We start from the raw sequence: 14,484 nt of genomic DNA, 5'->3' as shown, positions 1-14,484 counted from the left end.
TTTGCACAGCCGTCAGTCACCCAGTCTACCCACATGGTGTAAAATAATTGAGGGTAAATATGTCCAAGCTAGATTATTTAAGGCAATTATTTAAACTTGTGTATAAATTAGTGATATAGGATAGCACCCCAACGTATGCCAAAATGCCAGCATCACAGACTAAGGCAGCTTCATGACCACATAGCCTGAGCTGCTCCAGACTTCCTCTACAGATAGCCCTCAACTTACAACCGTTCATTTAGTGACCCTTCGAAGTTACACCACCGGGAAAAGCGACTTACAACTTTTTCACACTTACAACCGTTGGGAGCATCCAAAGTCATGCGATCAAAATTCAAGCTCTTTGCAACCGGTTCATATTTGTGTCGGTTGCAATGTCCTGGGTTTGTCATGTGATCCCCTTATGCAACCTTCTGACAAGCACAGTGGGGAAGCCAGATTCACTTAACAACCGTGTTACTAACCTAACTGCAGTGCTTCACTTAGCAACGGTGGCAAGATTGAAAAATGGGGCAAAACTCACTTAACAACTGTCTCACTTAGCAACAGTTGTGGTTGTTAAAGACTACTTGTATACATATGTTAGCAGGCTAGGATATGGATTTGATTGGCCGATCTGAAATTCTGACTGTAATCACCCTCCTTCACTTTGTTTCCCACCAGGTTACTTTTTTAAACGCATCTAGTCTGGTTATATGTTGTGCGGAAACATCGACAAGGATGATGTCGAAAATCTCTCTAGAAGCCTAGGATAAAGTTCATTATCATTTTCTTGTAATATTATCTTCACTTTCACTTTATCTTCACATCCTCATTATAATTTTCCGTTACTTAGAAGTTGTGACCACTTCCTTAAAAAATGTGTTCTGGTTTCTGATTTTGTCCCAGCTGCCCTGTTATACCGAAATCATCAGAGACTCAGATAGGAAAAAAAAAAGCATTTGGTTTTATTGAACAGAAGCAGAGAAAGAATCTTGAGATATTTCTGAGCAAAAATAGTTTTCAAAAAACATTCTGACAAGATTCTGGTAGTACCAACCCCGCCCCCTCCCCGGCCTTCCATATACATTATTTATATCATATACAAGGTATAATAAATTAATATCTACATGCAACATATAGAAAGTAAAGTACACTGTAAAAAATACAATATTTTTCAGCTTATTTTGTTTTTTTAAGGTGTTTTTTTTTACAGGTTTTAATTTACATTTTTACACATTTTTGTAAACTTTTTTTTTCTTTATAAAAAATCAGATCGCACCGCACGTTATCAACATTCACTTCTGCTACACAGGAAAAAACACACAAAGCAAGGATCGTAACTTTATTGCTGCTTCTTTTCAACCACAGCCTTGCTTTCACATTATTACTACAGACTAAATGACTTCTTTTGCTTACTTTGCATATATTTAAAGGAACTAAAGTAAAGCAACCATTAAGTCTGTGCTTTAACGGGGGGGGGGGGGGGGGGAGAAGGCTAGCAATTAAATGTCATGACACCCATTTTATCAACTTCACATTTATCAAAACGTCTCCATAATCAATTGCCTTTCCACTAACCATTTTCACTTAAGCATGCAAAAGTTAACGAATATAGATTTACTTAATAACAATGTAAAAGAAATAATGAAATCAGCTTTACACTGAAATCCGGTACGTTCTAATTTTAATAGTATCATTTTTTTTGTTTTTGTTTTAACAGTAACACTAAGGTTTTCTAAAAAAACCCAAAACATTTCATTTCCTAATTTGAGGATCTGAAAGCTCACCTTTAGAAATTTTAGCACTAAAATATGCTTCAGAACCGATGTGGATTGGTTTTGCGTTAAAAAAAAAAGCAGCTTATTTTTTACCCAAAAACAGCCTTTGTGATTAAAACAAGTCTCCTGAAACGAAGTATTTCTCCAGGAATACTTTCTTTAAAAGAATAACACAAAAATTATTTAAAATCTTTAAAAAAAGAAAGAATAAGAAATTCATATACGTTTCTGCGATTTCATTTAATCCACCAAATACGTCACACCGCTAAGATTCAACCTATTTTCAGCAGAGAATTCAACCCCAGCTGGCGGCAGATCCCTGCTCCTGTGGATCGTTTCTCGCTGAACAAGGCTCAAAACGGTCAATTTGATCCCTCGTGCCCACGTCAGACGTTACCATCAACACAAAGGTAAAAAAAGCACAATATGTATTGTGAGTACTCCATGAGATCTTGTACCAAAGTACAAGGAATGCTAAGATCAGCTTTTTCCCAACCCCGTAGTAGCCCATTCTGGCCGCGTCGGTTTCGACCCCCAGAATTTTTATCAACAGTTAGAGCGGGGATTCTGGGAGTGGAAGCCTGCACTCGTGGAAGGCACCCGGGTGGGAGAGAGGGCTGGTTTAGAGACTTATTGCCTACAAATAGTACGATGCATCGGAGAGCTCAGACTAGCACATGGAATCGAAGGAAAGAGCCTGCCACTTTGATTTTGGCTGGAGGTCAAAAAAGAAGGCGCCTTCGCCATCGCTGGGAGGGGAACTGCTCAGGCTGTCTTCTCCACAGCTCATGTCTTCACAGGAGTCCTCACTGCAAAAAAAAGAAAACAGCGACACTAATTAGCCATCATGAAGAAAGGGGTGTGTGGAAAGAGCAACCAATTATGGTACAGTAGCCATCGACTTACAGTAGTTCGCTTCAAAGTTACAATGGTACTGGGGAAAAAAACAGGGCTTATGACTGTTTTCCCCCCCTCCACACTTACGACCATCGCAGCATTTCCACGGTCATGTGATTCACATTCAGATACCGGGCAACCCACTCATATTTATGACAGATGCACTGTCCTCTGTGTGTGTGTGTGTGTGTGTGTGTGTGTGTGTGTGTGTGTGTGTGTGTGTAAGACGTGATCCCCTTCTGCGACCTTCTGGGGAAATCAAGATTCACTTCACAACCGTTGTTGCTAATTTAACAGCTGCAGCGATTCACTTAACAGAGATGGCAAGAAAAAGTCGTAAAATGGGCCAAAGCTCATTTAACGAATTTCTCGCTTGGGAACATAAAATTTTGGGCTCAATTGTGGCCGTAAGGCGAGGACTGCCTGCATTCATCACGTATTATTCTCTTCTGAGTCAGCCAAGTAACTGTACCTTTTTCCTTACCAAAGTATTTTTTTAAGATCAATTTATTACTCAATTTTCTAGCAAATATAACTGCACCTAACCATATATTGCATTTGAATCAGTGAGGGACTGGCTTTGCAAGCTTCCGAATTTTAAGTGCAAAGGTCACACCAGTTCTGATAATCAGCCACTTATGTTATTGAGCACACTGATGGCGGCAACCTTCCAGAAGAATCCCAGGGAGGCCTCCTTAATATTTTATTTGTATTTCATATTTTTTAACCACCCATCTCCCTCGAATATTCAGTGAGATGCTGGTAAGGCTGTAAGCTCGAGGAACATTCTTTCACCTTTGGCGGGAATATAATAATAAGTTTCTTGAGTTTATGTTTGTTACGTGTATTTTGACGACCCAAAACTTAAAAACTGCAAATTAAAAAAACCTACTCATTTTCTACATCTAGCTACCAAATTAGTTATTGCTAAACAATGAACCGCTCCAGATAGTATCTTAAGCAGATAAAGGGTGTAGTACGAGGTAATATTTAGCTTTGTCTTCAAAAAGCCTTTGATCAAATCCAGTGTAGGAGGAGTAGTGAATCACTGTTTGACAGGGAATTGTGAGAGTTCACTGTATATAGGAGACATGCATCCAGGCAACAGCTTGTATCAAAAATTATGTGCACTTTAAAGTGTACCAGCCCTAGTCATCTTTTGGAATTAAGTAGACAGACGGGCAGACAAGGAAGAGCCAGAGCATGGAAGAACAGGATGGCAAACAATTTCCATGCTTTTCCAAGAAAACAACACGGGTATCTTCATGTTGTAATCATCAGCACAATGCAAAGGAGACTTAATGTAAGAATTGAAATACGATGCCTTGAAATATCAGATAGTACAATTTAAATGATGGCTGCCCACTCCATTAGATTGTAGGCAGCAAACGAAGTTCGACTGCTGTTAAGAAAGAGATGTGCGAATTCAGCAGTGCTCATAATCATCTTATCCCACTGTGATCCTTAGTCTCATTAGCCACAATTGTGTACTTAACTACTCATCTCATTATCACTGACAAAAAAGGAATCTGAAGAGAGATGGCTTCACTGGATAACCAGAGACATCAGTTCCTCCTCTGCCAATCTGCATGCCATCGTATGTTAAAGCACAGGGGTGGGGTGGGTTGAAATGGAAGATAGCATGTTAACCGTGAAAGAGCTAACTGCCATGGCCGTGGAAAAACCAACTCGCAATTACCTACACCTCAGTGCAAACATGGGATTTAAGCCAAAGTACATAGGCAGCATTAAATAATCAGAGAAGTCTGTTGAAAACATAAGAGCAGGAGTGTCAAACTGCCGGCCTGGGACGCATCATCTGGAAGCCGTGCCCACCCCATTGCCGGCACCCGATACGTTGTGCGACGTCATGTGACGCCACGAGTTTGACATGTCTGACGTAGAGGATGGAAAAGGCAATCTATTCCAATGGGAATAAAAAGCTTCTCAAAATAAAAATAAGTTTATTCTAGTTTACTCTACTAGGCCCTCTCTAAATATACGCCCCCCTCTTCTCCAGCAAGATACAGTAGATCAGGGGTCTTCAAACTTGGCTCTTTTATGACTTGTGGACTTCAACCCCCCAGAATTCCTCGGCCAGGCATGCCTAGCTGAGGAATTCTGGGAGCTGAAGTCCACAAGTCATAAAAGGGCCACGTTTGAAGACCCCTGCAGTAGATGTAATCCAACTCTTCTAAAAGGCATCAAATGGAGGAAAGTTGGCTTATTCCGACCAATAGCAGTTATCAAAAATGCTCATTACTTATTTTTCCAAATGAGGTCTTTCTAAACGTAGTCGTGTCAATGCCACAGAAACACTTATTTAACCATCAAAACCTAGAGGTGACAAATGTATCCTTTACTCCTAAATACAGAAAATTTTATTTTTCTAAATGCCAGCACAGGAAACGCTAGCCGACGGGGTCATCAATCTGTCCTTCCTGCATTTACATTATTGAAAAATAAGTTACGCTTAAGTTACTTGTATTGACTACATACGGAGAGCCAATAATAAGAGAAAGCCCAACAGACTTTACCTACCTCTCGCTTTCATCAAAGCATCCAGCCTCTGGGATTGTGGGCAACTCAGGAACACTGTAGTAGCTGTTTTGAAGATTCTGGGCAGTGCGCCTTGAAACAATCCAGACTAGTTTCTTATGGTCTGGCTTGCAGCAGGCGGGAGAAGCATAATCTGCTAAGCATTTTGAGACCAGCTCTCTCCAATACAGTAAGTCACTGTCGCTTATCTGAAAAAATAAAAATAAAAATAAAAAAATCACGTATTTTTTTTTTAAAGTTCTTTCACAAATTAACCACGGCTGCCATTGCGTGTAATCCCGGCTCCGTACATCCGACGTAAGATTCATACAGCTCAGCCTTTAGGCAAATCAACTGGTACACGTAACCGTGAGGGCTTCGTTACTGAAGTTTTTCAACCCTCCTGTCTTGTGCCGGGGGTTAAGCTAGACTTCCAAGGTCCCTTCCCGCTATATGATTCTATGAACTCAAACCACCTTTGTCCCAAGAAAATTCACTGGCTTTAACAGAACCCACATGCATGAGACCGTGGAGAAATGCAGTCTGAATGACGTGTTGAGGAGATAACATATATGTGAGATGATGCAACTTTTAACAGAACAGAGCGGTTGCTTTTCCAAGGTAAATGGGGAAAAAGTCATGGCCTGTCTTCCATTTACAGGAGGCCAGGAATTCTATATTCCAGGAAGATGCATTTTCTTCCCAAATTATCTACCTTCAAAATGGGAGGGACGTTTTCCTCTATACCAGGGGTCCCCAACCCCTGGGCTGGGGACCAGTACTGGGCTGTGGCATGCCAGCAACCAGTCCGCACAAACAAGCAAAGCCCCATCCGTGGAATGCAGGCAGCACACAAAACCACGCACTCTCCAATCCGTGGAAAAGCCTCTCTCCATGGAACTGGTCCCAGGTGCCCAAAAGGTTGGGGACCTCTGCTTTATACAGTTTTTAAAAAAAAAACACACACAAGCACCTTTTTGAATCAACTCTTATTATTTTCCCCCTGAAAAGGTTTAACGGAATAGCTGGACCTCAGGTAATGAATGCTGCCATCTTACCTTGGAGTGCTTCTGAACACACAGAAGAATCTCAAACAACTCAATGGATTTCAGAGTTTGCACTTCCAGAGAGAGAAGGCACAGGGCCAAAATGGATGGCTGCGGGGGACAAAAATATACATTCAGCCCAGAAACTGAGTCACTGACCTCAACTTTCGTTATCGCGAGTGGTTTATTGCAAACTTACTTTTGCTTTTGAAAAAACAAGTCGGCAGTTGCAAGCTTTCAGTTGTGCTTCCAGTTTGTCGAGATTCAACAACTCTTTCCTGCAAAGGGTCACAATGAAATATTACTGCTGGATGCACCTGTTACATTGTGACTTGAGCTTACACAACATTATTAAATCAGAGCCTACTAAACCATCTCTCAGTACAGTGTGCAAATCTAAACTCGGAGAATACATAGTGAATCCATTTGCTTTCCAAATAAAATGCCACAAGCTGTCTATAGTCAGATTGACTTATCTCATTGTACATGAACCATACAGAAACCTGTCAGCCATTCAAGTATCTGAACTACAGCAAATATTGAAAAGAAAGAAATCAAGAGTGTTAACAGGGATACAGGCAGTCCTCAACTCACAACCAGTCACTTAGTGACGGTTTGAAGTTACCACGGACCCTGAAAATGGGACTTATGAGTCAAGATTCAAAGTTCTAATGACCACGGTGTTTGCTTAATGACTGTGGCAAAAGAAGCTGTGTGCAGTTTACGTGCTAAGTGCTGATCGTCGTGACTTAACAAATCGGAATCTCCGTCATAAGTCAAGGACTCTCTGTATTGCATGTTTCAATTTTTTATATTATTATTATTATTATTATTATTATTATTTTTTACTGGAAATGAAAGCATTGAACTGGGCCAAACATTACCTTTCTGAGGTATGGCAGAGTACAATAGTATGGTATAAGTGCAAAAAAGTTAAGGCAGTAGTTGCTTTGAAGTCAAAGTGCAGTTTTTCTGATATTATTTTCTCCATCCGCTTCAGGTCAGAAACGGTGCATTTGCATTGGCTAATTCGGATGACATCATGAAGAGACGGGATGCTGCCTTCCTCTTCCACCTGTTGAGCAGCCAGCTGGAAACAACAGACTCCGATGCAGGATAAATGCTTAGGTTTCACCTAAGTCAAAGGAAAACCACCTTATGAATAGCCAGCTACTCAACAGCGCTGAAGTTTTAAAATATTGCAGGTCTACTTATTTCACAGTCAACAGGCCGCTTCAATTTCAGTTCGTCACAGTGACAAGAAGTATTAAATGAGAAAGCCTCTGATCATCTTAAATCCGCTCAACATTCCACTAATAACAAATATTTCCCAGAATTTCAGCACGTGCTCACGTGGCCTTACATGTGGTGCACATATATTTATTTATTTATTTTTATTTATTTTAATCCCATTTATATCCCGCCCTTCCCCGAAGACTCAGGGCGGCTTACAATCTAAGAAGCACAAATCAATGTGCTTAGCAATAGCCTTCATTCTATGTATATGCCTGCTTATTAGGGCTTTCGGGGGGCCCCAAGCGGCATTATTACAAAGTCAGCTTATTGCCCCCAACAATCTGGGTCCTCATTTTACCTACCTCGGAAGGATGGAAGGCTGAGTCAACCTTGAGCCTGGTGGGACTCGAACCTGCACTAATTGCAGGCAGCTGGTGTTACTTAAGGAGGCATTAGCCCACTGCTCCACCAAGGCTCTCTTATATAACTGACACCATAAAAAAAGTGGCCCGTAACTGGGGTTCAGATTGAAGAAAAATGAAGGGAGAGAGAAAGAGAGAGAGGGAAAAAAAGGAAAACACGAAAGTACATTTTAAATATGACACGCTTTTAATATGTAACATATTCTGAATAGTTACATATTAGCCTAACTGCTTAGAGAGGAACTAGATTACCTTAAGTCCAGAACAAATAGTAAAGGCTGTTTATCTGTCTACTTAATATAAAACTCTGCAAACTAGGATATGGCAATTCTTTTCCTCCAAATACCTTCATGAGCGCCAAAAACCTGTCAAGGATGTTGACAGCCAGGACAAAGGTTTCTGTGGCAAATCCAAAGAAGCTGACCAAACTCCAGAGATCTTCCACTTTTGCGTTCCTCAGTCTTGGGCATACGGTGTTTTCATTCTGTAACAAGTCAAGCAACGTCTTAATGCTTCTTGCAGAACTCTGCATCAAAGGCTTACAATCGCATGAGCTATATATTCTGATGAACCAGCGAGGGTCAGTTACTTGACAGCAGGATCCGAGACGTAACTCAGATGGCAAGGGGTCAGAACCAATTCTATTTCAATATGGGAGGTTCTCGACTTACGACCACAATTCAGCCCAAAATTTCCATGGCTAAGCAAGGCAGCCATTGCACCTCACTTTATGACCTTTTTTAAACAACGGTTATTAAGCAATTTGTGGTCATTAAACAAATCCGGGTGAGATTCAAGGTGCTGGTGATGACCTATAAAGCCCTAAATGGCATGGGCCCGGATTATCTAAGGGAGCACCTGCTGCCAGCATCAATTTCCCATCGTCCTGTGCGCTCCCACAGGGAGGGCCTCCTCAGGGTACCACCGGTCAAGGATTGCCGATGGCCGATCCCCAGGGGGAGGGCGTTCTCTGTGGGCGCGCCTGCCCTATGGAATCAACTGCCAACGGAACTCTGGACTGCCCCCGACCTTCGTTCATTTCGCCGGGACCTAAAAACCTGGCTCTTTGAGCTATCTGGTCTGGACTGAGGGGTTTAATGTTTTTAAATTGTGATTTTAATTTTTGCGGCTAGACTTAATTTAATTTAAATTTTATATTGTATTGTTTTTAAATTTTGCCTTGTAAACCACCCTGAGTCCTTTGGGAGTAGGGCGGTATATAAACCGAATAAATAAATAAATAAATCTGGCTTCTTTGCTTGTTGGAAGCTGGCTGGGAAGACTACAAATGGTGATCACATGACCCCAGGACAGTGCAACCATCATAAAGACATGCCAGTTGCCAAGTGCCCAAACTTTGATCATGTGACCACGGGGATGCCGCAATGGTTATAAGTGCAAAAAATGGTCCTAAGTCACTTTTTTCCCCCAGTGCTGTTGTAACTCTGGACAGTCACTAAATGAATGGTTATAAGTCACCTATAAGTGTAAATGACCTTTTCAAAGTACATTTCCTGGGAAGAACCTTATCGTTGCTTCTTTCAGAAACAAGGGTTGCTTCATTCAATAACTTGGCTAGTCTTATGAAGAGCAATGCCCATTTTTAATTTGGCAGGCACCGCTCTCTCAGAGGAAGCATCATTATCTGCAACTATCTCTGGACAAATATGCAGTTTCAGCTACGTACAGTCCGATCCCTGCCAAATGATTTTCAGTAAAATCATTTGGGAAGCAATGCTCCAATAGCTTTAAAAATCAAGGGTGGCGACAATCTGCTTAAACATCCACTGTAAAAGGTGGGAAGCCAATATCCAGCACTTATACTGGTAGAATAAGCCCTAGTTTATTATGCTGAATTAGGACATTTGAATAGATCTATTTTATAGAAAGAAAGCAAACTGCTCTACACAAATTATTAACACCCACAGCTTCCTGCTCTGACTGCATTAAGACCCTCCCCCACTGCTCCTGGCCACTTCCTCCAGAAACAGGTCATATCAGCTGAGTTTCTTCATCACACCCAAATGGCAGACTCCGATCTCCTCACCTCAGTAGTGCACTCAATCAGACTCAGCCCTTTTCCCCTGGGTTGGTATTTCCATTCCTGATCCAAATGGAGTTTAAGCTGTTTGAAGAGCCAGCTGCTCATCTGTTCTTTGGCTTCGATATTCTTCATCTAGGAAAAAGAAAATAAAGTTTTCAGGGAGGGGTGGGTGGGCGCTAAGTACACGGACCACCTCACTGGTTTTCCTGAGATGGGGTTAGTTAAGAGGAACGTCTACTTTTGGTCCATCTGCGGTGCCTCCCAAAGTCACTGTGGAATCGGGAGGTGTTACAAGTGCGAAAAATCAATCGGACAAATCTCCACGCTGGTTGGAAGTCTGCTTCTGCTTCAACGAGACTTATGCTAGAATCATGGAACTGCAATGCTAAATGCCCAGTGGTAGATATACGATTTCCAAGTCACTAGAATTCTTACCCGAAGGGAGCCTGGAAGTCAAAGGCAGGGGCATATTCCTTTAGCATCCTGAATTCACCATTTCTCCAAACCTCCCCTCTGTCCAAACTGCTTTTTTCAAGTAATAAAACCATCCCATGGGAAAAAGGAGAGGAAGGGTAAGGCACAAAACCCAATGTTCCCTCTTACTTAAAGGACTAGGAAAAGCTTCCATTTCCCCCACCTTTCACCACATAAGTTAACAAAGAGGATGTTGAGGGAGGGGGGGGGAGCACGGTAGAGCTTTGTCACGTACACACCAAGACAATAACTCGTGAGTAGCTGTAGAGGGCGACAAAAGAATACAGAGATTCCCGAGTTCTTGTACGCTTATTGTACACCAAATAAAGAGAGCTCAGTTTTCAGCAGATAGGCATGGTTTCTGGTTAGCATTTTAAGAGCCTCTCCTCAGGTTTAAGGGCCCACATATTTCAGTGTCTACCCACCTGACTTTTACTAAGATATGGGGCAGCCTGGAATAGTCTTAAAACATTTCCAGCGGTGTCTCAATCAGTCTCTTTCTCACGCACAAAGATAAACACAGTTTTCAGTTGGAGTTATAAATGCAGTTTGTTTCCACTTTGTCCTAACAACAACCTTGAACACAGATACTGTATAAACAAAAGGCAAGGCCTACAGGTGTTTTTTTTTTCTTCTCCCCACAGGGAACAGGACAAAAAACAATTTGAACTCAAAACAAAGGGGAGGCGATCGATGCGAGGGATCATATTATAAACAATCCAGGTTAACACAAAGGACTCCTAACCAGATACCCTTACAATTTCTGAAGATAAAATGCTTTTTTTTTTTAACTTTGCTTTCCCCCTCCCAAATACCCAACCTCCCAAAACATACTTCCTTTGTATCAGGGCTGCCAGAATAATCTAATACTCTCTTTTCAATAAATACCTCAACTTTAGTTCTAGTTCCCTCAACTGACCAACCGTAACCCCTGTTTACATTTTCCTTTCCTTTTTCTCATTCCAGGGGGGTGGGTGTCTAATCTCTAAATCCTCTCCCCGATCAGTCTTCCCCTCTCCACTATGTTCCCAAAATGTTTGTTTATTTACCCACGTTACTGTGTTCACACCAATTCAACTCTTCCTAACTGCATACATAAATAAGTCTCTGCCATAGCCTTTTTTTTTCTCTCCCTTCCTTACCTTGGATTGTCTCCAGGGCAGTCTCATTGCTTCTAATGCCTCCCCTTCCCTGTCATTGGAAATCAATGCAAAACTCAGCCCATTAGAATGAAGTCCCGCCCCCCTGAGGCTAAACAATACCCCAAGAGCCATCTGGCAGTCTGTCTCCCTAGATCAGCCTTCCGCATCTGGCAGTCTGTCTCCCTAGATCAGCCTTCCGCAATCTCACACCCATCCCAGGCATCAAACAATGCCCCCCCCCTCCCATCTTATCCAACAGGCCCGACCAATCACCAAGCTGGACAAGGCCTTAGGGAGAAGGGCGGCATATAAATTTAATAAATTCAATTCAATTCAAAATGGGATCGATCACATGATCTCAGACACACACACACACACCCCGCAACCTTCATGTAAATAGGAGTCAGTTACCCAGTGTCTGAATTTTGATCACGTGACCAAAAGGATCGGACAGCGGTCGTTAAGTGGGAAAAACTTTTGTCAGTGCCCTTGTGGCTTCGAACAGTCACTAAAGGAATTGTCGTTAAGTCGAGGACTACCTGCAATGCAAACTGAGCGGGTTTTTCCCCCCCTCTTCCCTTTTTTGGGTAGTTGGGTGTTTGTGTGTCTGTGTGTGTGTGTGTCTCTGTGTGTGTGTGTGTCTGTGTGGTTTGTTTACATCCAGGTCAGATTTTTTTCCCCTCTTCCCTTTTTTGAGTAGTTGGGTGTGTGTGTTTGTGTGTGTGTGGTTTGTTTACATCCAGGTTGTCCCCAGCTTTCAATACACTGCCTGCTTTACAAGGGGGAGGGAAGCCCCCCTCCCACTGTTTTCAAAGGATCCATGGTCCAAAGAAGAGGGGGAGGGACCCACAGATGCCCCTTCCGCCATTAAACAAAGCTCTGGGAGGAGGTTACAAAGCATTGCCAGCAGGACTGGCAGCTTTGTTCCCTATGCCATCCCTCGGGGTAAACTCACAAGATTGGTTTTTCTCGCTGTCTACACGTATACATCCAAACTAGCCTGGGTTCTCTGATCCACATATGTAGGCGTAGGTGGGTATGTGCACATCTATTTATTTTTTTGGGCCATGTTTATGCAGTGTATGTTGGAGGCGGTTACCCTTTGGGAGCTGTGTGCAAAGAAATCTCCCTTTTAACGCAGGCGGATTGGCCTGCATTTAAAGTGACAATAAAAGTTATTCTATCCTGAAATGGCTTTGAATATTAGCATTCAATATTATTATAGTCAGTGTTATTAGCAGTATCCCACATTATTAAGCACGTTGGTTTGTGCTTAAATTGTAAGCCGCCCTGAGTCTTCGGAGAAGGGCGGGATATAAATGGGATTAAAATAAAATAAAAAAAAAACACAAAAATTATTATTCTATTCTATTCTTCCTAATCTCCAAAGGGAGGTCCCTCCCCCTCCCCTCCCCACCCCCACCAGCAGTGGAAAGGCGCTCCCTTCGAGGAGCCCCGCCTCCCCCGACAAAGGGGATCGCGCGCATGCGCAGACAGACCCGCTCTTCCCCCCCCCCCTCCTTCCCTCCTCCACCATAAATTGACAGAACGGAATAAAAACTTTGGCGTTACTTTAAAATCGAATTTTGTTGCATTCAAAAAAACCAACCCACACACACAAACACGTCCCAGTCTTGACAAGCTGCCTTCTTCCCCCGTTTATTTTTAATAGAGGGGACGTTTTTTAATCGATTGCAATAATTAATAATAATAATAATAATAATAATAATAATAATAATAATAATAATAATAATAATAATATTTTTATTTATTTATTTTAATTCCATTTATATCCCGCCCTTCTCCGAAGACTCAGGGCGGCTTACAAGCTTAGCATAATTTATTTATTTATTTATTTGATTTGTATACCGCCCTTCTCCCTAAGGACTCAGGGCGGTAATAATAATAATAATAATAATAAATAATAATAAATAATAATAAATAATAATAATAATAATAATAATAATAAATAATAATAATAATAATAATAATAATAATAATAATAATAATAATAATAATAATGTTATTATTATTATTTGTGTCTCTGAAGAGGGCTCTTTGCCTATCTCATCCCGTCCCCGGGCGGGTTTTTCTCCGCGCTAGGTCGGACTTACCTCCCCGCGGCGGCGGCGGCTCTCCCTTCTCCGAGGTCGGAAGGGCCGGCGGAGGCAGATCGGGGGCTGAAGCGAAGGGAAGCGACCGATCCCCGCCGCTGCCGCAGCAACGACCAGCAGAGCCGCAGCGGCAGCGCCTCGTCGCTACCGACCCAGCCGGCCCGCATTCAGCCCCCTTCCTTCCCCGCCGCCCGCTCCGCCTTCCAGGCCCAGATCTTCCCCCGCCGGGATTTCAGCGTCCGAGCTGCACCATGGCTCTTCCCTCAGGCCCCCGCGACGCCGCACTGAGAGAGGCAGCCAGAATCGCCTCAGAGCCGCCGCTTCAAAATGGAGTCCGCCCGCCCCGGCGGCTCCGCCTCCGTCACGTGACCCTCCGCTTTTGTTTTGCTCTCCTTTCCTCCTCCATTTTTTTTTAAGGCGGAGGGATCTACGTCCCAGTGATGGGACGCTCCTTTCCACACACACGCCCCCCCCCGCTCAAAAAAAAGGAGAGGGAATTCAAAGGTTTAAAAATGGAAAAAAAAACTAGAAAAGGGTCTCTTTTTCCTCCTTAGTTTCCGCAGTGGGATATTGATTAGCCATTTCTCCTCCACCAGGGAAGGCTTTTGCGGAGGTCGGGGAGTTCCTCTGAGCTTCTCCTGGGGACAAGGGGAGCGGAAGGACACGCTACTACTTGGTCGTTTCACTCCTTTTAAAGGGACAAGATTAAGCCGAACTACTCGGTTTGAAAAGTCCGCCCAAATGCCTGCTCTCTGATTGGCCAAGCGGTAGGCGAGCGCCGATTGGATAGAAGCGGCTCTGCCCTATCCAG

General features: G+C 42.7%; 1 protein-coding gene across 2 annotated transcripts; it reads right to left on the bottom strand.

Annotated features, from left to right (window-relative positions):
• Positions 1–923: 923 nt before the first annotated feature.
• On the bottom strand, positions 924–13,975 carry CCNG2 (cyclin G2). Of its 2 annotated transcripts, none has more exons than XM_081332930.1 (8): positions 13,674–13,975; positions 9,947–10,075; positions 8,246–8,383; positions 7,126–7,376; positions 6,441–6,519; positions 6,254–6,352; positions 5,199–5,404; positions 924–2,569 (listed from the first exon to the last, which is right to left on the bottom strand). In XM_081332930.1, exons 2-8 carry the CDS (start codon positions 10,073–10,075, stop codon positions 2,431–2,433), a joined length of 1,041 nt encoding a protein of 346 aa, XP_081189056.1. In that variant the 5' UTR covers positions 13,674–13,975; the 3' UTR covers positions 924–2,430. The 2 variants fall into 2 exon arrangements, with proteins under 2 accessions (XP_081189056.1, XP_081189057.1); XM_081332931.1 differs by having other exon boundaries at positions 9,947–10,069.
• Positions 13,976–14,484: the final 509 nt, after the last annotated feature.

The sequence above is a fragment of the Vipera berus genome (genome assembly GCF_964194415.1).
Source record: "Vipera berus genome assembly, chromosome: 7".
NCBI lineage: Eukaryota > Metazoa > Chordata > Lepidosauria > Squamata > Viperidae > Vipera > Vipera berus.
Note: the sequence above shows the minus strand (reverse complement) of the source record. Positions and strands in the feature narration are given on the sequence as shown.